This window comes from Vulpes vulpes, chromosome 8 (genome assembly GCF_048418805.1).
Source record: "Vulpes vulpes isolate BD-2025 chromosome 8, VulVul3, whole genome shotgun sequence".
Taxonomy (NCBI): domain Eukaryota; kingdom Metazoa; phylum Chordata; class Mammalia; order Carnivora; family Canidae; genus Vulpes; species Vulpes vulpes.
This window is the reverse complement of record NC_132787.1, coordinates 73,423,908-73,446,703: the sequence shown is the minus strand read 5'-3', so window position 1 is coordinate 73,446,703 and position 22,796 is coordinate 73,423,908. Positions and strand designations below refer to the sequence as shown.

At 41.0% G+C, this 22,796-nt stretch overlaps 1 protein-coding gene and 1 long non-coding RNA gene across 4 annotated transcripts in view; one reads left to right on the top strand and one right to left on the bottom strand.

The window, feature by feature from the left end:
* RMND5A (required for meiotic nuclear division 5 homolog A) overlaps nt 1-15,202 on the bottom strand; it is a 63,433-nt gene extending 48,231 nt beyond the window's left edge. For 2 of the 3 annotated variants that reach the window (XM_072767111.1, XM_072767112.1), the window contains exon 1: nt 14,822-15,201. In XM_072767111.1, coding sequence (XP_072623212.1) covers nt 14,822-14,963 — 142 coding nt within the window. In that variant the 5' untranslated portion in view covers nt 14,964-15,201. Of the gene's footprint in view, nt 1-14,821 lie in introns of all 3 variants that reach the window. The other variant, XM_025994395.2, reaches the window with a different exon arrangement.
* A 639-nt stretch (nt 15,203-15,841) lies between these two features.
* Nucleotides 15,842-18,918, top strand: LOC140599996 (uncharacterized). Its single transcript, XR_012003135.1, has 2 exons — nt 15,842-16,521; nt 17,104-18,918. It is a non-coding gene; the product is annotated as an uncharacterized lncRNA (long non-coding RNA).
* Nucleotides 18,919-22,796: the final 3,878 nt, after the last annotated feature.

Here is a 22,796-nt window from a genome sequence, read left to right as displayed (position 1 = left end):
ATGTTCTTATTTCTCTGTCTGAAAACAAAAACTGCTTCTAGAAGAACCTTTCTGTGAAAGAAATCTAAACAGATTCAGTTCCTAGAAATAAAGCTGGGGAACAACTGTGATAGTCATCTTTACCATAACTAAACTATATGTGAAGATGTTAGAATCCCAGCTGGCCACTGTGGTGGCCTTACCCAGGTTGAAGTCATGTGCCAACTGTGTCTTTCTTTTCTTTCTTTCTCTTTTTCTTTTCTTTTCTTTTCTTCTTTCTTTTCTTTCTTTCTTTCTCTTTCTTTCTTTCTTTCTTTCTTTCTTTCTTTCTTTCTTTCTTTCTCCTCTCTCTCTCTATTTCAAGAGGGAGAGAGAGAGAGAGCAAAAGAGAGTGGGGGGAGGGAGGAAGAGGGACAGAGAGAATCCCAAGAAGGTTCCCCACCCAACATGGAACCTAAAGCACAGCTGGATCTCACAACCTTGAGATCATGACTGAGATCATGACCTGAGCTGAAATCAAGAGTCTGAACCACTTGGTGCCCCCAACTGCGTATTTCAATGCTTTAAATAAACCTTCTCGGGCTCATGACCCATACACAACAATGAAAGAAACAGTTCTGAGGCAGTGCTCATCACTTAGTGACTACATGTACTCTTTTTTTTTTTTTTTAAGACTTTTTTTAGGGCAGCCCAGGTGGCTCAGCAGTTTAGCACTGCCTTCAGCCCAGGGCCTGACTTTGGAGACACGGGATCGAGTCCCACATCAGGCTCCCTGCATGGAGCCTGCTTCTCCCTCTGCGTGTATCTCTGCCTCTCTCTCCCTCTCTCTCTGTCCCTCGTGAGTAAATAAATAAAAAATCTTAAAAAAAAAAAAAAAGACTTTTTTAAAAGAGAGTTTTAGGTTTACAACAAAATTGAGGGAGGGACAGATTCACCATATACCTGCTACCCTACACATGCATAGCCTCTCCCGTTATCAACATCACCCACCAGAACAGTACTTTAAAAAAAAAAAAAAACAAGGATGAACATACACTGACACATCATTATCACCCAAAGTTCATGGTTACCTTAGGGTTCATTCACCCTTGGTGCTGCACCCATGGATTCTGACAAATGTATATATAACAGCATATATCCATCACAATAGTATCATACAGAGCATTTTCACTGCCCTACAAATCAACTGTGCTCTGCCTATTCATTTCTCTCTTCCATCCCAACCCTGGCAGTCATTGTCTCCACAGTTTTGCCTTCCTCAGAATGTTAGATAGTTGGAATCACATAGCATGTAGCATTTTCAGATTGGTTTCTTTTATCTGGTAATACGCATTTAAGACTCTTTCATGTCTTTTCATGGCTTGACAGCTCATTTCTTTTTAGCACTTAAAATTCCATTATCTGCATATACTGCCCTTTGTCCATTCACCTACTGAAGAACATCTTGGTTGCTTCCAAGTTTTGGCAATTATGAATAAAGTTGCTATAAACAATGTATGCAGGTTTTTGTATGAGTATGTTCTCATCTCCCTTGGGTAAATACCAAGGTTCAAAAATGCTGCATCTCATGGTAAGAGTAATGTTTACTTTTGTAAGAAATTGCCAAACTGTCTTCTAAAGTGGCTGTATCACAAAAGTACTTTTTAAAATCACTTTGAGGGGCGCCTGGGTGGCTCAGCTGGTTAAGCATCTGCCTTCAGCTCAGGCCGTGATCTCAGGGTCCTAGAATCGCACCCCATGTTGGGCTCCCTGCTCAGCAGGAAGTCTGCTTCTCCCTCTCGCTCTCCCTCTCTCTCTCTCTAATAAATAAATAAAATCTTTAAAAAAATCACTTTCAACAGCTAAAATAATTGGTACGTCCATGAGAGATTTTAAATCCAAGCAAAGAACCAACACACACGGTTGGTCTTTCAATACAACATAAAATATTTTAAGGATGATATTCTCAGAAAGTGCAATAGTCATAGTCTCTTCCAAAATCAGACAAACTAAATTAACATATCTGAGTTCACTCTAAACCATTTTTTAGCAAGCCCAGCTAAGACTTCAAGCTCTGCCCTAAGGCTTCACTCCCTAGCCTTTCAGGAATTATGTCCATTAGTTTCAAAGAAATAATAAATTAGAAAAACGTTTGTTTCCATAGCATCCCATACCTGTATTTACCTATCAGAGTTTCATACATCATTGTAAATATTTGTCTATCACCTCCATGAAATTACTTGAAAATAGAAAATATGATTGCTTAATCTTCAGTGATTAGCTCTATGCCCAATGTGCGGCTTAAACTCACGACCGTCAGATGGAGAGTCACATGCTCTACTGACTGCACCAGCCAAGGGCCCCTAATCAATTACATATTCTCAGCATTGGAGACTCTGGCACTACCAACACACTCTGAACTAATACCCACTGAAGTACCAGCAGTTTCACACTCAGCACCTCACTGATCTTCTACTCCCTTCCAGGATATTTAGTATGTACTATGCAATAGCATTATGGTCTAAATTTTCCAAATACTGAATAAATAAATACACACACTCCAATATCCAAATAAAACACACTCCTAGAAGAGAGTCCCCCGCAGTTGTTAAGTACCTTCCCTTTTCCAAGTAATGACCAATCCCTTCCCTCAAGAACCTAAAATATGGGGCACACCTAGGTGGCTCAGCAGTTGAGCATCTGCCTTTGGTCATGATCCCAAGGTCCTGGGATTCAGTCCTTGAACAGGCTCCCCGCAGGGAGTCTGCTTCCCCTCTGCCCATGTCTCTGTCTCTCATGAATAAATAAAATTAAAAAAAAAAAAAGAACCTAAAATATGTAAGTGGACATGGGGAAAAAATTAATAGGCTTGTGTTTTGAGTAACAGTTTCTGTGTTTGTAAAAGAAAGCTATGCCAAGATTTGTCAAAAAAAACAAAATACATTTCAACTTTGGTACATAACATGTTCCTATAAAACTGTACCCAAGTCAGAATGTAGGAAGGTAGAACAAACTGACACAGTAAAAGGACTGCCCAGTTCTCACAAAGGGAAAAATTACAAAATTCCTAATTATAGCTTGGTTTTATAAGTAACTATTCAATATAGTTCTATCATTTTGTACATTTACTTGTTCAATTATTTTCCTTCATTACTAATCACATGGCTTAAGTAAGACAACCATATGTCCGATTATATGACAAGATTTACTCATCATTTTGGCTCATCTAACACAATCAAGACAAAGATATTAAGATTGAAAACTAATGTTCTCATCCCTACTCAGTGTTTGCATTTTCGATTTTGTTTGCCACTTATTTTTAGGATATCAGAAACGAAAAAACTCTCAAATAATTGTACACACTGTTAAAGAAAGATAATATTGCTAAAACTAAACAGCTGGTTGGTAGGCAGCACTATAATGGTATAGCCTGATATGTCTTCTCATGGACAGATAATCAAAAGTTCTAATTTGGTCTATAAAAGTCAGTGTAAAGGTGTCAATTACATGATGAAGTACATGCTGCCTAAGAGTCAAACACATGAGAGATGAGACCCCCCTATAATTAAAAGCACACTATAAAAAAATGGTGAAGCACAACACAGAAAGTTCATTTCTCTGATGACTATTATTCAGATGTCCAAAATGGCTGAAAACATCACCACCTAGGACTAGAATATTTTGGTAGAAGCAAATAGTAGTATTCCCTAGAAATCACTAAGACCTGACTTAGCAATCTTATGAATATCATGGAGGCAGAAAAAATTTTAAAATATTCAAGTTTACAGGCAGCCCTGGTGGCTCAGTGGGTTTAGCGCCGCCTCCAGCCCAGGGCGTGATCCCGGAGACCTGAGATGGAGTCCCACATCAGGCTCCCTGCATGGAGCCTGCTTCTCCCTCTGCCTGTGTCTCTCTGCCTCTCTCTCTCTCTCTGTGTCTCTATGAATAAATAAATAAAATGTTTAAAAATAAATAAATAAATAAAATATTCAAGTTTATAAATACTACATATATTGCATTTGAGCTCATCTGCATTATTAAAAGTTAACTCTGCTTCATAAAATGGACAGAAGTCTTAAATTTAGAATTAAGTGGAAAATAAAATGGCACACAAGTTTTTATGAGACTACAAAGAAATCTGTTTAGTAAACATAATCCTAACTGTACCTAAATGAAAACAAACCTCAGAGCTATACTCCAGAATGCATTCTAGATTAATTCCTAAAAAAAAATTACAATAGGAAAAGCCAAAAGAAGGCTATAAGGGGAAAAAAAATACTGTACATTATCCCACTGGTTTTCTTTTCTTTTCTTTTTTTTTAAGGGGGAAAGGGCCAGAGTGAGAGAATCTTAAACAGGTTCCACCCCTCCCCCCAGACCCCCATATAGCTCAGACACGTGGCTTGATCTTACAATCCTGAGATCAGGACCTGAGCTGAAATTCAAGAGTCAGACCCTTAACCACCTGAGCCATCAAGGCTCCCCTATCCCACTCTTATTTTTAAAAGTCTTAATAACTTAAACAAAATGAGACTAGATAAAAGACAAAACAGAGGGGAAAAAAAGACTAAAGTCAAAAGGAAGGGAGAACCATGACATTTAGAGTCAATTTACTGAATGCCTCTGTCAGCAATGTTCAAGGTACGGATCAAATATTTTAGACAGATTAAGAAATTTATGGTGGGGAAAAAAAAGAAATTTAGGGTGGGAATAAAAGCAGATAAAGAAAAAAAGGGTCCAAGATTTATTCTGAAGAAGTCACTGGCAAGGTGAACATGGATATGCTTGCAAAACATTAAAACAGAAAAACTTGAAACTTGAAAAGGTAAGGTTGGTAATAAAATAATAATAATAAAAGGACCATTTCATACTGCAAGTAGCAAACTAAACTGTGGTCTATTGGGGTTTGGGGGTTCTTTTGAGCTACTTCAGCACCTAGGACACAGCAGCTGTTCAACAGAGATTCACTCAGAGGAGGGGGGGAAAAGGCACAAATAGAACATACTCTTTTTTTCCTAGAGGTGGTATACACTGAAAACAAAACAAACTTTTCTCAATATATTAAGAGGTGGCAAATCTACAAAGTACAGCATTTTGGGGGTCAACCCCAGACCTCTCAGAACAGAACGCAGACTCAGGTGTGTCCTGATGCAGTATACCAAATCATAGTCTAGTGTGCTGCAAAATCAACCATAAGAAAGAGAGAGAGAGAGAGAGAGAGTAAATTTATATTTAAAAGCTAAATTAGGGATGCCTGGGTGGCTCAGTGGTTGGGCATCTGCCTTTGGCTCAGGGCATGATCCCAGAGTTCTAGGATCAAGTCCCAGATCAGGCTCTCTTCAAGGAGCCCTCTTCTCCCTCTGCCTGTGTCTCTGCCTCTCTCTCTCTGTGTCTCTCATGAATAAATAAATAAATCTTAAAAAAAAAAAAAAGGCTAAATTACATGGTACAGACTAATAGCACTTCTAGTGCAGAGAGCTCAAAATGACTGGCATAGGGAAGAAATGGAAGGCTTCAAAAATACATGAGGAGGCAAGAACTGAGAGAGATGACAAGAAAAAGAGGACACACAGCACCAGTTTTTACATGTCTGCTAGACAGTCCCACTTTGGAGAGCCTATTCATTCCCTTCAAATTCAAAATACAGAGAATTAATCTCTAGCCATATCCTTATGTATTTCTGAAAGGAAGGGCTGAACCAGATAAGGTTTTTTGTAGTCCTTAAGTATAAAAATCACACTTAAAAATCAAATTCAAAATTTACCTTCCCCTCTCATAAACTTTTCTTCCTGGTTCCGTATGGTCTACCTGTCCACTCGTGCTCAAATCTTAGAATAACCTTTGATTTTTCCAACCCTTCTCTCCCATCTTGCCAGACTACAACCACAACATCAAGTCCTGTTTAATTCCCTCCCTAAGGAGATCCCATGCATGGGTCCCTGTACACCTCTACCACTACTACCCAAAGACAGATCCCTCTTTCATCAGGTCTAAGTTGACACTTAGTCATCTTGCCTCTAGCCAAACAGTACTTACAACTCCAATCAACCTAAATGCTGCTAAATGGTCTCAGATCATGTCCCTGTCCAGTCCCTGTTCAAAATGTACCCCGCACCCAAGTCATTCAAGATCTTCCCAGTCTCCTATTTTCCCTGGTATCTGTGACTGTATAAACCCTGATTCTAATTTAATTTTAATTCTTTTATCCTATTTCTCCCCGCTCTGGTCCTTTGCTGTTCCCAGAATGCCTCTTGTACTCTCACTCCTCTGCACCTTTGTTCTTTCCAACCACCACTCTGGCTTCCTACTATCCACATTCAATCTCGGTTATTGAAACTTGACAGGTTAGAGGACTCTCTATCTCCAATCCCACTCCTTCTTGCCTGTACCATTCAGTCAGCATTAGCCTATAAACATGGCCTTGCATTACCAGGCACTGTTTGTTAAAAACATACCAGTGTCATCTCCCTAACTAGACAGAAAGTTCTTAGAGCATGAGAACAATTGCTTGCCCTTTGTAACTCCCACAAGATTTAGCCTAGTTCCACATATAATTGGCAATTAATAACTATTGACCAGGTGCTCTAAAGTTCAATTGAAACCTCTCTTTCTCTCTCTTATACACACACACACCAGCAGTTCTTTCTAACAGGTTCTTCTCTTCCCATTTCTCTGATCTGCTAGTATTTGTACCAAAAGAAGCACTGCTATTTATACTGTATCATGGTCATGGTTTTTTCCCCCATCTCAAATGTAAAAGTCTGATCTCATTATCCAACTAAAGTTTCTTGAAGACTTTCTTATGCTTTTTGAATATTCCTTATGGTGTCAGGCAGACCACTGGGCACAGAATGGTAGCTAACATACACCAGTATAAAGATATATCAAAGTATCCCAATTAAAACACTGCTTAAAGGCATAGACCTTAAAAAACAAAAAGGCACAGACATTAAACACAACAAATATATCTTTTCAGATTTTAAAGCCAGTTTATATCCATTATCCATTCAATTCCCATAACTCTGCGACATAAATTACCAGTTTACTAAAGAGGATACAGGTTAAGCAAGATTATAAAACCAGTAAAGTAGCAGTGGCAAACCCAGATCTCCTGAGCTCATAAGGACAAAATGTTGTGGCTTACTCTCTAAGTGGCAGACTCATCTTCTTATCTCCCTAAACAGCCTCCAAGTTCCAGAAGGATGAGGCCACATAGGGTGGTTCTTCCAAGTCACTCCTTATCTCCTTCTGAATACCTTCAAATAATCAATAATGAAATATTAAACCTATATGGACCCCACAGATGGAGCAAGCTCATCAAAGATGATACACAGCCGGACACAAATGCCTCAAAATGACAAATTAGTATACAGGTTCAATCTTAAGTGTTAGAAGACACTGCACTATAGCCATATGGACTCCCAGAACGCTGTTCCCTAAAAACCATTCTGAGCTGAGCCATATAATCACCAAACCCAAATAAGATCAAAGTATATTTCTAAAAGTCTCAAGTCCTGCTGGAGATTATAGTCTCTGTTCCTTGAGAGATTAGACTAGCACCTAATCTAAGAGGAAGGCCAGATGTTTCTGCCATTTTTCTACAAACTCTTGAAGATTAAAAAAAAAAAAATCTCCAGTTTAGAGAGCATCATGTCCCTGGTATCTATCAACTTCTAGGAATTACACAGAGCACCATGGGGCTCCAGTACAAAGCGACTAGAGTGCTCTAGAATTCTCCTCTATAGTGCATTTTAGGGTCATTTTCAAATATTTTACAGATGAAGAAGCAGGACCCCAAATAAAAACAAGAGAGTTTTAATGTCCCAAGTGAACAGTTTACCAAAACACCATTTTCACTCTCCTAACAACTAAGAGACTAAGACATGGAAAGGATGGAAATTTCTCTATATACCCTCATATGATCATATCACAGAAGCGTTGCCAAGTTTCTCTCTCACCAATGTTATTATCCAGTGTTATAAACTACATTAAAGATAAAATAACCTTAGGAAAATTATTTTACTATGTAACGCATACAAGCAATTTCAAGTAAATTCCTAAAGGTAACATGAACCAAATTGTATTTTTTTAAATCTACAAATTAAGTTGCACTAGCAACTCAGTATTTGAATTATATGAAGATTATAGTTAGGAGGCAAGGCAAAAGTTGAAAAATAGAAATAGAAAACACCTCATGACATTGTTATTGGTATAACTTGTAGCTACTCAACTATAACAGACATCTATCACTTTTGTCTGGGTGCAAGTTTTCCTTTCTAGAGCTTTCTCCATTGCCGTACATCTCCTGACACAGGGTCAGGCAGAGCCCAAGGTAGCCAATGGATTCCATGCCCTGACCCCAGTTACTGATTGAGGGAGAGGCTTATGACTCAAACCAAGACAATATAGATACTCCCTGGTAATTTTATGTTTGAAAATGCAGGAAAAAAACAGCATATTACTGTCATTGGGATCACTGTGATATAGGATATGAACTCCACTGGCCACTTTTACCTCCATGTGGAGAAAGCTCCTCTGAGAATGAAGCCAACCATGGAAAGCACAGTTGAGTGAGGAAGAGAAAAAGATTAGTCTTTATGACATTCTTTCTGCTTTGGAGCTAGCTGGCCTTACCTTAGCCTATTTAGTCACAAGTGAACAAAGTCCATTTTAATTAAAACTATTCTGTCACCTGCAATCAAAAGACTCCCGAGTAACAAACTAGTCTGAATAAGTAAGGTGCCAAATAACAAAGAATTATCTCCTAAGAGGCTGGAAAGGAATGGCTGGCAAAGTTAAATCAGCTTCTAAACCTAACTGGAAATACCCACACTAACCTACTATTCTCACCATCTAACACAGCCCAGGTAGCTTGCTAACTGGTCTATTCTTTTCTTAGGGTATCTGAACAATGACTACTGTTATTCACTCCAACTTTTCTGACCGACTTATCTGCTGCTTTCCAAAATAGACGTTAAATGTAGATATCAAATTTTATTCAATTCAAATTTAAAGACCTTCTTCTCTTAATAGCGTCTTGTTAAATATTCAGTAAAAAGCTGAGAGATCAGATATTGTAGCCTACTCCAAGTACCCCAAACAATAAGGCTGAATAAACAAACTGCTTGTCTACCAAATCCTGATCCTTTAATATTTATTCAATAGAATATATTCAACCCTGGTAGGCTCTGAAAAGCACAGAAATTTTTATATATTATATATTATATATATATATATACACACTTTTATATAAAAGTATGCCTATTTATATATATATATATATATAATATATACAACTCCAATTCTAGAATGAAGAGTTACACCTACCATGTGATCCTGAATCAATATTCTGTCTACTGATACAAGTCATACCACAGAAATTATTTTAAAACGTGGCCACCACAATTTGCTTTTTCTTTCATGCTTATAATTGCCTATTTACTTTCTCATTTGTTACCTTCAAATTTTAAAAACTGGAAGCAGTTCTGCAACTGGTAACTAAATTCTCTTTGATTCACCTAAGAAAGAAAGATGGAGGATTATGGTTTGAATGAGTATTACTAAGAGTCAGACCACACAAACACGCATGTTCTAGAAGCTAATATATGTGTTGACCACTCCTACAAATCAAGTTGTCTTTACCAACTTGCAAATTGCAATAACACTAAGCCTAAATCACAGTAAGTAGAATTGCATGTCCAATGCCTCAAAGTAAAAATGAATAGTGACAAATTATTATTCCCCTGAATTTTCTTAAAAATTTTCCTGGAAGCTAGAATTTATCTGTGAGGTAGGCAACTAGGTAGTCCAGAAATAAAAAGAGAGTAGGAGGGAGATTTCTTACTGGGTATCCTTTTTTTGTCATTTGAATTTATACCATTTGAACATATTATCTCAAAATAAATAAAATCTAAATTTAGAAAACTAAAAAGAAAATTGAGAATCATTTTCAGATACAACTCCCTATAACAGCCCAGAAATAGCTTGTTTCAAAAAAAAATAAAATAAATAAAATAAAAAAAATAAAAACCAGCTCCATGCCCAGCATGGGGCTTGAATCACCACCCTGAGATCAAGACCTGAGCTGAAATCAACATTTAACTAACTGAGCCACCCAGGTAGCCACCTAACCTAGAAATAACTTTTAAAAATACGACACACCCTTGACTCCTACAAAGATTGTACTTTTCCTAGTACACTTCAAACATGTTATGAATGCTACCCTATTGTTTCAGTCTAATCTCCACTTACCAAATGTGAAAATAGAGTATCAGCAATACATGACATATACTTCTTTTCTGTTCTCCCTTCTACCATACAAGTGCCGATGGGAAACGAAATATATTTGCTAAGAGAAAAAAAACAAATGCTAAAAACCATACAAATAATTACAAGTCAAGTCACAAAAATTTATCCATATTATCTGTTAATCAAGGTTTGTCCAAAGAATGATTCCCACACTACTGACGTGAATGGTGATTTTAGCGGTATGTGAAGTATTTTAATAGTCATGAATTTACTTTTAATAGTTTATCTAATACACCAAATCTATGATTTCACAAATATCAGTGCCTATAGTGAGGATAAATCTACTTAAGTGAAACCATGAACCCATCTGAAAAATAAGAGCACACATGTGAGAGTGAAGTTTGAGAAGCACCAGTGCATTACCCAAATTAGATCAAGGGCACACTGGGAATGATCACCAAATAGTATCAATCACAATGCATCTTAAATTAGACCAAACTTCATATGCACAGGTAAACTCACTGAAAAGCTGGTACAACTAAATAACAGTGCTCTCTCCTCTTTCCAAAAAGTTGAGAAAATTAAGAGAATCTAAAGTTTAATCAAAGTAAGGTTAAGAATCCGAGCTTGGTACAATCCTTGAACTTCTAGCAAATTAAGCTTAAAAATGGTATTCCTTTCCCATCCCAAACACCTCAGCACAGACCTTTCATTTGCTGTGAACAGTCCTCTTTAATCCCTTTTACTTCAGACACCTAACTCAGCAGGTTCTGGATCACTCCCCCATCATCCAATCTATCACTCTGAAGTTCCCCAGGCAGCTCTTGGGCCTGAAGAAAGCCTTTAAGTCAATCAGTCTTCAGGAAGAAGAATGATCAGGCTTCAGAACTTCTTTTTAGTATTCGCTGTGATTCTTTACTGCCTCTTCTCTCTTCTATTACTGCTCTGCTGCCCCTCAAATACCAAAACTCCATGGCTATGACCTAGCCAAAGCCTGCACTTAACTGTCAGAGCCTTATACTCTCAAAGGACTCCTCTGACTTAGGCCTCACATTCCCATTAAAAATAAATTAATTAAAAAAAAAAAAAAAAGATTTTCCTTTTCCCAGACTGGACTTGGTTAGGGGTAGATTAAATGGCAGAGTACAAACTAATACACCAGGTGTGAGTGACCATCCACATCACCCTTCTCCCAAAAAGGATTTGAATGAAGACAAATGCATTTTAAAATAATTAATTACAGAAAATTTATATGAAAGAATTTCAGCCTATGTAGAGGCAATTTAGAGCAGATGAAAGAAATGTTAGGGCTCACTGCAGGACTGTGTGTAGGCCAGTTGCCAGGTGAGCCCCCTTTGGCCAGATTTTATTCACAATCTGGAATAAAAGTGGTGAGAGTGGACAAGGGTCATCAACAGACTTACTAAATAACCCATTTAGTAAGATCAGTTTCCACCATAAACTATTCTAACTGTCCTCATTTAGTACAGTTGTTCACACACTTTGGAAAAAAGATATTTAAACATAAGAAAAATAGGGGATCCCTGGGTGGCTCAATGGTTTGGCCCCTGCCTTCAGCCCAGGGCGTGATCTTGGAGTCCTGGGATCGAGTCCCACATCGGGCTCCCTGCATGGAGTCTGCTTTTCCCTCTGCCTTGTGTCTCTGCCTCTCTCCCTCTCTGTGTCTCTCATGAATAAATAAAATCTTAAAAAAAAAAAAAAGCATATAAACATCAGAAAATATAAATCATCCTTAAAAATTTAACTAATCCCTTGACCATAGCTAAAAAGGTATTTCTGAATCAGGCAGTTACCATCAGTATGATACCATGATCTATACGGTTCCCAAGATTCTACTTTATTCACATCATATTCTTACAAGAATATTATCACAACTCCAGAGAATGAGATCCAAAGCCCAGACAGATGGTCCCAATTGGAGCCCCTCTCTCAGATCATAGGAGCTCACAAGATCAATTGCCCAAATATATTCAAACTTGAAAATGGAGTTCTAAATTCAGATTTCAGTAGACATGACTTTAGGAAGAGTATATCTAAGATACAAATGTAATATCCACCACATCACTAGCAAAGAATATCAGAAATTACCTGCTTTGAAAATTCCTATAATCTAGATATCAAAGCACGATGTCTGCCTTCACACATAAGAATACTGTAAGAAAAAAAAAGAGTCCACTTTGGAAACCAGACCTGGTATTTATTTTTCTTTCGTGTCTCATAACTGCCTTTAGTCACGTAATCCTATTATTAAAAAATTAAAGAAAATCAAAGAAATACTAATCCCAAACTGCAACTTGGTAGACAAGACAGTAAAAAATAGGTGGCTGAGAAAGGAACATATGTAATTCACCAAGTCAGACCATTTGAATAGTATGGCATACTCTCACACCATATACCCTCACACCATATATTCCTTGCGAAACTCCGATACCAAGCAAAAACAATCTGTCTAAAGCAAACTCCTGCTTCGGCATTTTCTGCCAATTATTTTATCCATCTAAGATAGGCCCCAAATTCCCTAAAATGAGGCTTGCAATCACATTCCCCTTTAATTAATATCACCCCCCTCCTTTTTTGTAGGAAGATATTTTACTTTCCATCTTCTCTCTCAAATTTTGCCTATCCAACCCCTCAATCTCTGACCTGGTACCTAAAAAGGAAACGTTCCTTCCATCTCTCCAAGTTTAGAACCTTCACTCATTCTCTGCCTTCCAGTCTTTAACAAGACAAAGATTTCCTGTAACAGATGGGCAGGAAGGTGGACAGAGACAGAGGGACACAGGCACGCACACACCCCTCCCATTCCTGTACTTAAACAGCCTTGGGCCTCCTTACACTTCAGTTCGCACATTTTTCTTTACACCCACTAATCTAGTTTATTTTAACTCTTTGAAGCTGCAAGCACAGAGGGTCACTGACTTCCAATAGCCAAATACAAGCTGCACAACCTCTCTTTTTCTAAGCTCCTGCCTTTTCTGCTTCTGCTGGCTCCTCCAGCTCTCTCTCCAAGAGGCGTTCAAGGTGTGGTTAGACCCTACAGTCTTTCTTCCCTGCTGCCTATGTGACCTCCTTCACTCTCCTCTGTAGAAATACTAGGAAACCATCTTCGATCATACTTTCCCCAATTCTAACCATGCATCTTTAGCCACCAGTGAACATTAAGTTCTTGATTCTGTCTTCACTAGCCCTTCAGCTTTATCTCACATGCCCCAAATCAAATTCACCAGAGCCTTTCCAGGACCCCCCATTCAACTCCACCTCAGCTTCCCCTTCACAGGCAGCCAACTGGTCTGCTTATTTTTCCATATTAATATTTTAACTCCCATTCCCACTACGGTTGCAGGCTCACTTCTTATCTGGACTTCAAAAGTGACTGCCATGTTCAGAATAAGAGGTTTTCAGACTCCTTTATTATGGGCTAGCACTTCCCCTCCACCGAAAGGAGTCTAGAAAGAAAGATGTAGGAGAGGAAAGGAGGGGAGAGGCTCAGCTGCACCACTGCCTTCACCTCACCCTATGTAACAGCATTTCATCCCTGCTACCAAACTTTCCATAAATTGCTGTTCAGCCTAGGAGTTGAGAAGGCTCCCCCAAACTCTTGAATGAACCCATTAAATAAAGTCCTTCATTTCTTGAGCAGGAGGAATCACCACTATGAATATGTTACTCTAAGGATACCAGACCTCTAATGTTACTAAAAAAACAAACAAACAAACAAACAAACCAAAAACCCTCCCCAACCAGCTTCCACAAGTTAACTTCCACAAAGTATCTGCCCCCAGGTCCTAGAGCAATAATGAAATAATCTAGGCAGACCACCTTCTACAGAAAATCGTGTTTTCTAAAAGGAAAACAAGTAAAAACTTGACCAGGTAAGACAAGTATCTAACAACTTGCGCCACAATTTGCTTCAGGAAAGTTGCCTGTTCTTCCTCAGGCTACATTAGGAGAGCTGAACACTTCGATTCGGCTCGTTTCCTAGGAATCCTGTCTGTGCTGCTGCGGAGCTAAGAGCTGCTTCCACACAAGAGTCAAATCGTGAAGTTGCAGCAACGGCTGTTCTGTTAACCCACAGCTAAGAATAACACTCGACTTTCTAATTTAAAAAAAGAACGGAAAGAAGAAGAAGGGGAAAAAAAAAAAGACTTGGAAAGTAAGTCCCCGGACTAAGGATCTGGGGCAGAAGAAGGGGCTTCCGGCACTGACCCTCTTATCAACCAGAGCCTTGGGTCCAACGCACTTAGCGCACCTTCGACCGCGGGGACCTGAGCGCGCCCGGCCGGGCGGGGGCGAGGGCCGCCCACCCCGGGACGGTGGCAGTTTGCAAGGGCCACGGACCAGCCCCCACACACGTCTAACCCGGCTGGACCCCGCCGTTCCGGGCTGGGTTTCCGGGTGGGTAGCGCTCACTCTTAATTGACAACGAGGTCGGGGCAGGTTCGAGGCAAATCGGGAGAAGGAACAGTCACAGGGGCAGGGGCGCGGGGTGGGGTGAGGGGTCTCCGCGTCTCGGGGGAGGCAGGGGCATCCCTCCTGGCCCGCCGGGGCCCGAGGGGCCGGGCCCTGCCCCGCGCGCCCACCCGGGCCGCCCTACCGTGGCTCTGCAGGATCTCGTGCTTGAGGCCGCCCGTGTAGTCGATAAGCTCCTCCAGGCCGCGCTCGCACAGCTGCCCGTAGCCCGAGAACTTGTGCAGCACCTTCTCCAGCTCGCGCTCCACCGTCACGCATTGATCCATCCCGGAGGCGGCGGCGGCGGCGCTCGGCTCCCCGGCGCCCGGGTGTCCGCAGCCGTTCGGCCCGGGCCCGGCCGAGGCCGCGTCCTGCTCCTCGTCCCCCAGGCGGGCGGCGCGGGCGGCGGCGGCGGCGACCGAGGCAGCGGGTGCGCTAGCCGCGGCGCCGGGGGAGCCCGGTGCAGCCCGTGCCCGCCTGCCCCATGCCCCCTCCCCCGCCCCCGGAGCCTCGCCGCCGCTCCCGCTCGCTCTCCCCACCCGGCCCCGCGACCCTGGTCCTCACTCGCCGCGTTCGGCTGCCCGCGGCGGCGCCGCCGATTGTTTTTGTTTTCACGGGAACCGACCGATGACCTGGTTCTCCCGGGCGGCACCAAGCGCCGCCGACCCGAGGGGGGGGGAGCAGCCACCCCAGCAAGGGAAAGAGGCGGCGCGGGCCGTACCAAGCGCACCCTCGAGGGGGAGCAGCCTAGCGTTCGCGGGCGGAGGACGCGACGGCCGTCCGCTCACGCCGCCGCTCTAAAGGTGTGGGCAGTACCACGCGGGATGCGTGCGAGGGAGAGGGCGAGGGTGGAGCAAGAACCCAATTGGCCCGAGGAGCTCAAAAGGGAACTTTGGAGACAGCTCCGGCGCTCGCAGAGCGCTACAACTGCGCTCTCCGTAAACAAGAAGGTGGAAACCGTCCCTAACCACTCCGCCCAGAAACGGGGAAAAAGAACCAATGGGCGCGGGCGGTACGTAAGGGACCAACGTCCTCCAATCCCTGACTGAGGCGTAAACCCTCAGCCAATCGTAGCCTAGGGGCCGAACCAATGGTCTCGCTGTTGGAGGGGGGTGACTTGGGTGCATACTGGGAAGCAAGTTATTTCGGGAAAGCCATGAGGGAGAACGAGACAGAGGAAAAGGTCTATTTTCTGAAGGAGTTCGCCCTAGTCATCATTTATGTCATCTCACCCGCACTCCTGGGACTACTGTTTTTCCGAAGTTTGGGAAGACGGGACTCGTCGGACGGAAAACGGAGCCCGGCGGGGCGGGGGTGATGCCGGAGGACGGCCGAGGAGGGCTGCTCGGTAGCCGCGCGGGGCGGGCGCGGGGAAGGGCCCAGCGGGGCCGTCGGAGCTGCTACGACGCTGGTGCCGCGGGGAGGTCGCGCTGCCCACCCCGCTGTGGGCCTCGGCGCCTCGGCCCCAGGGCTTGGACTCTCCCAGCCGGTAGCCGGCGCGCTGCACGGTGTGCGGGCAGCTCCACGCAATGGAAAGCCGCGCGGGAGAGCGGCCCCGCCTGGCCCCTGCTCTCTGACGCCTTATTCCATCGATACGAACTGAAATACCTCCTTGGCGTAAATTCTTCCCCGACCGCCGCGCGGTCTCCAGCCTTGGCCTGTATCCCCTCGCGCACTAAGCTCCAGTTGCGTTGTTAGCTTTCCTCCGAAAGCCACATTAGTTAATTACCGCAGGGCCTCTGCGCTTAGCTCCTCGTTGGCCTGGAAAACGCGTACACCTTTCTCCTCCTCGAGTTCTCAGTTCACTTGTCCGCTCAGAGGACCCTCCCCTGACCACCCTGATAGGTAGACCGCTCTACCTCCTGCACTCCTCCAGTGTTGTGTCATATATATATATCAGCCGTATCACCAGTTTTCTTTCACACTATTTGTTAAAAGCTGAAATAACCGGGTTCGATTTTTCGTTTCCTTTTCCGCCAGCCCTTCTTCAGTAAATACCCATAAAGGCAAGCCCCTTGCCCATCTTTATCTGTGCCCGAAAGTGGTGCCTAGCAACACAGTGGGCTTTTTTTTTTTTTTTTTTTGTAATTAAGGCGAAATCTTTTTGAGTCTCAATTTCCTTTTTTATAACTTGGAAATAATTGCAGTTAATAATACAGCATTGGATTCTTGGGAAATTAAGTGAGATAATATATGTAAACATTAATAGTAAGCAAGGAATAGCCACAGGATAAATGGTGGTGGTTAGTATTGCCTGTTCCCAGAAGTAAATCTGAGATGGGAACCTAAAATGGAATCATGTTGATCTAGTCTCGAATCATTTTATTCATTTCTTGGTGATTTTCAAGAGTGGCCCTAGCTATTACTGTTATAAATCTCTTTTCTCCCCTCCACCAAACCAATTTTCTTTCTCCTCTTTCTTGGCAGATGGTCCGGATTGCTGTTTCACTGAGAAGATAAACATCCAGCTCCAGCATCCTCTGCCATTCTTCTCAGAGTATTTTTACCATCCGTTGTGAACTGTTGTCAAGTATTTGAAGGAATGAGAGTTTTTTCTACTTTCTAAGTTGCCAGCCTCAACTTGCTGGCTTCATCTCACCTTCCTCCAGACCTCCTTCCCCTCCTATATACCAGGTTCTTCCTTTCTGCTTTGAGACTGAATGGAACTGACCTACCTGGGGAATTGGGAGAGAGATGGTTTTTGTTTATCCCTTCTCAGATGTTTTCCTTTTCCTCTACTCTTCACTGCTAAACTGCCCAGACAAACCTTTACACTTTTTCCTCCCTGATCTCCTTGATAAGCTCTTTCTTTTCTCAGTATTTTTTTTTTCCTCGAGCTCACTGCTACACAAGAAAATTCTGACTTACTCTCACCTGTAAAATTCTCCCTTGACATTGCCGTGGTAAAATAATTCAGTCGCACCTTCTCCCTTTCTGGTTCATTTAGCCATCTATGTGGGTGGGTATTTGCCTCAGGTTTTATCCTCAACCTCTTTTTCCTTTACCTGCTGTCCTGGGACAACACATTACAATTTCCCCTCTCCAGCCATAATCTGCCTCATAAACTCTAGCTTCACATTCCCTCCAACCACCAAGACATCATCATCCAAAGGACTCATTACCTCTAAGCAACATACTAAAAAAAAGTGCATTATTTCTTTTCAAAATCGACTTTATTCCCTTTGACTCCTCTGTTTTTTGTCAGCATTACCTTATGTTTGTCAGCATTACCTAAACTCCTAGCTACAGCTACCACTTCTCCATCCTTATCTTTTGTTGAGTAACCTCTATACCCAACATGGGGCTTGAACTCAGAACCCCAAGATCAAGAGTCTCTTGCCCCACCAACTAAAGTTGGGTATCCCTCCTTCCTCATCTTTAACTTACCTGCAGGACTCTCAAAAAACCTTTATCAAATGCCTCAACTCCACTAACTTGTTTACATTGCTACCCATCTCCATCCTTCCCAAGATCCTTTTGCTAATTCAACTGCCTTCATTCACTCCCAGAATATTGATGTTCATCAGGATTTTGTCCTCATCAGTATCCCTAGGGATACAGATTATCTTCTCCCTTTTTCATTCATCTTCCACATGTAGTCAGACATCAAGTTCTATTGAGTCTAATTTCCTAATGTCCTAATGTGGCTTTTTACTTCTGCATCCTCATCATCTGTAGCTTTGAGATATTTCTAAGATAATTGCTTCTCTTACCCCTACAGTGCCACCAAATGAATCTTTATTCTCCTCAAAAGGTTGTTATAGTAATTAAATGAGGTAATCTATCTAAAGCATTCAACATAATGCCTGACGACGTAAGAGTTCTTATCCACTGATCAGAAACAATCATACAAATAGCAAACTATGTTGTACACCTGAACCTAATATGTTATATATCAATTATACCTCAATTAAGAAAAAATAAAGAACCAATTACCCCCCATCACCTACAGCTTCAAATCATAACTCTCAGCTGGATTGTCTGCCCAGTGTAGCAACCCATCACAATCCCCCCATCCAAACACTGGACACTTTCACATTTTTAGAGTGAAGTGAGCATAGTTCACACCTGTTTTTTCCTCTCCTGGAATACCTTTCTTTGTCTAAAGCCATTCAAATCCTCCCCTTTCTTCAAGTAACAAGTCCAACATTTTGATACCTTCTAAATCTTGGCCTGCATTCTTCAGTATGGTAAATCACCAACTGTATGTAGCTTTTCAAATTAAATAAAATTAGAAATTCAGTTCCTCAGTTGTACAGACCACATTTCAAGTACTCAGTAACCACATGTGATTAGTGGCTACTGTGCTAATCCATCCCTGTAGAAAGTTATTTTGAAAAATGCTGATCTAGAACGTGACCACAGTACAGTTACCAGCCAATCCTTGCACTGCTATAGGACCTCTGTGTTAAGTCATTTAATTCCTAAATCTCTTCTTGTTTAACTTCTCCAGTTTACTCAATTAGATTGTTAGCTCCTAGATCCGGGCTGACTTTTCTTTTTCTCCCATACGACAATCAGCATAGAAAAAGTGCTTTAGGTATTTGTTAAAGGAAAGAGCATAATAAGAGAAGAGCCTTCAGGGCGCCTGGCTAGCTCAGTTGGTAGAACATGCGACTCTTGATCTCAGGGTTGTGAGTTCAAGCCCCATGTTGGGTGTAGAGATTACGTAAAATAGTTTGTATTGGCCCTTCCTATAGTGCATAATTGCTTTAAGCCTTTATGATTTCTCGGAGGAGAGTCTCTAGAAGCAAAAGGGGGAAAAATCAGTTTTCAGAACAACTGCAAATTATTTTTCTGTGGTTGCATTTTCACCACACAATAAAAAAGAATTCCTACAAAAACACAAAACCCCACTCCAGTATCAAATGAACTCCTGCCCCCATACTCTGTTTAATCTGGAGAACCTCTCATTTGTGGTCCTTCTGGACTTTGCTCTGGTCCTGCTTTTCATTTTAAATTTGATTCTCTGTCACATTTATGCAACTATTAATTGAAAGAAAAGGAAAAGAAAACCTTTGTCTTATGACTAAAATACATATTCATCATAAGGAAATTAGAAAAAGAAATAATACATAAATTATAATCTCATGAAATCCCAGAAACCAGAAAAAAAATTAATTTTAACATTTGGAGTGAATTTCCAGAGTTTTTCCTGTGTATATGCATATACCCATATGTGCATTTTCATAAAAACTAGGTCTTTTTATGTACATTTTGTAAATTGCTTTTGTCGTCCACTTCACAACTTTTCTCTAACAGCAACAAAAGTTTTTAGGACTGCCTTTTTTTTTTTTTTTTTAATGTAATCTCAACACTCAACATGGGGCTTGAACTCACAACCCCAAGATCAAGAGTCATAAGCTCTTTGACTGAACCAGCCAGGCACCCCAGAACTGCTTTTGACATCTTTTGAAATGTTTAATAGCTGTTGCACGTTACTAGAACTGAGCACTCACCCTTATTCAACATATCTCATATTTATATTTTTCACTTTCATTTATTCTTTGAAATCTGAAACTACATAGAGGCAAGATAGAAAAAGTCAAAATTTCATCTTTCCAATTTGAGAATTTATTTTAAAAACTGCTTTAAAAATGTACTGTTATGCAAAATACATTTTTGATAACAGTAAGAAAGACTTTATAAAAAAAAGACCTTGAGGAAAAGAGCTTGTTAATTACTTACTGTTCTAGCTCACAGCTAACGTAAAAGTCAGTAAACTGACAAAATGTGTAATGAAATATTGAATTACAAAAAACAGTAGTCCTCATCTCTTAAGTCAATTTTCATCATTTTCAAATAAAAAAAAATCTCCACACATTTCTGGGAATTGTTACTAAGACCAGTTTAACAAATGAGTAACAGTACAACTACAAGCAAAAAAAAAAAAAAAAAAAAAAAAATACTGTGAATGTTTTCCACTTTGTTTATGTCTCCTGTGTGGTTTGGGGCAGATTGCCACTTAAATGCCTCTTTGCTGGCTGGCTAGATGATACTTGCCTGCCATTATGACCTGCTGTTAGGAATTGGATGGGCAGTGGTGACAATAACTTTTTCTTCTGTATCCACTACTCCCGTGTTTCAACCCCACTAATGTTTGTCAAAAGACAGCCTCTCTGTCACTAGCAAAACCTAACCCCAGTGTAGCCTTCCTCACTTTTGGAGGCCAGGGCACTTTGATTGGTTGCCCACCAATTAAGCTACCCCCTTATATATCTCTGTAAGTATGGTATGCAGGCTTTGCCCTCATATATGGTACCAAACCTGTATGGAAGTATTTAGAGCTTTTGGATCTGTTCTTCACCTCCCTGTGTTTTACTGGCCCAAATCTTTTTCCTTCTGGAATCTGGGGTGTCTTTCTATACTTTATTTCCTGCTCACTCTTGTGTGTACTTTACTGGGTATAGCAAGAAGGGTGCTAACACTGAAGTAATTCATTCAACTCCTCCCAACCTAAGTTTCTTTATCTATAAAGTGAGAAGCTTGCAATAGGTGACCTTTTAGGTCCTTCCAGTTTTAAAATTATAGAGATGCCTAGATTTATTAAGCAGCATGTGAGGTGTGACACAACCAAACAGGAATGAACACATGCACCCTCTCCACTTTTGAAAGCTTTGAGTCTGAATCATTATTTCCTCATGGAAATGCAGTGTTGTTGTTGGTTAGGTTTTGTTTTTGTTTTTGCTTTATTTATCCCTCATTATAATAGTAACTACCTACCATTTATTTAGTGCTTACATTATGCCAGGCACTTTGCTTTAAATGTGATTATCCAAAGCAACCTTTTGGAGTAAATATTATTATATTTGTCCCCATTTTACAGATGAAGAAACTGAGGTGTGACGGGGTTAAGTAATTTCTCCAGGATTACACGAATAAGACATGGTAGAGCTGGAATTTGAATTTTTTTAAAGATTTTATTTATTTATTTATTTATTCATGAAAGACAGAGAGAGAGAGAGAGAGAGAGAGAGAGAGGCAGAGACAAGCAGAGGGAGAAGCAGGCTCCAAGCAGGAAGTCCCACGTGGGACTTGATCCCAGGACTCCAGGATCGCGCCCTGGGCCAAAGGCAGGTGCTAAACCGTTGAGCCACCCAGGGTCCCTGGAATTTGAATTTGAATCTGTCTGACTCTAAGTCCATAAGCCACTATGCCTCAAAAAGCCAAAATTACACTTTGTACTTACTTGATAAGTACAAGATTTCTCCTAGAACAGAGGGTCATTTACCCTAGGTTGTGTGGGTTGGTATCAGGAGCTCAGGGCTAAGAGGCACAAAAATTGTAATTAACACTTCTACTTATCAACTTTTCAACTTTAGGCAAGAACTTAAACAAGCAGCCTTTTTTTTTTTTAATAACAATATCTGTTCTACCTACCTTGAAGCATTGCTGAGAGAAACATATATATTTATAAAGTAATATGAATATACTTTATATAGTAAATGTATACATTTCATTAGTAAATATGTAAGAGCATGTGCATATATACATTATATATGTAAAGTGCTCTATAAACCATTAAGCCCGGGATCCCTAGGTGGCGCAGCGGTTTGGCGCCTGCCTTTGGCCCAGGGCCCGATCCTGGAGACCCGGGATCGAATCCCACGTCGGGCTCCCAGTGCATGGAGCCTGCTTCTCCCTCTGCCTATGTCTCTCTCTCTCTCTCTCTCTCTGTGTGACTATCATAAATAAATAAAAATTAAAAAAAATAAACCATTAAGCCCTATAAGAACTTAGGGTACTATTATTTCCTCTTATTATGTATGCATTTGATTCATCTGTTTATGCATCTGTTCAGAGTCTGGGCTGTAAATTGCTAAAATACAAGATTCATGACTTTTGACAACTTTGGGGAGATTCCAGGTAGTAAACTAAGCTAATGTTTAAAAATGGCCTTTTAAGGAAACTTCCAGTTCAACTAACATGAAGTAATCCCATTCCTCTAGGTTGTCCCTAAAAAGCCCTAGAAATAGTACAAAAAACAAGCATAGTAATAGTTTGGAAGGTAGAAAGAAATTGGGCTACATAGGAATCTGGAGACTTGAGGAATGACACACAATGATAAATTTCCAGGTTTCTTTATTTCCTCTCAGATCTCAAACAGGGCAATACAGAAT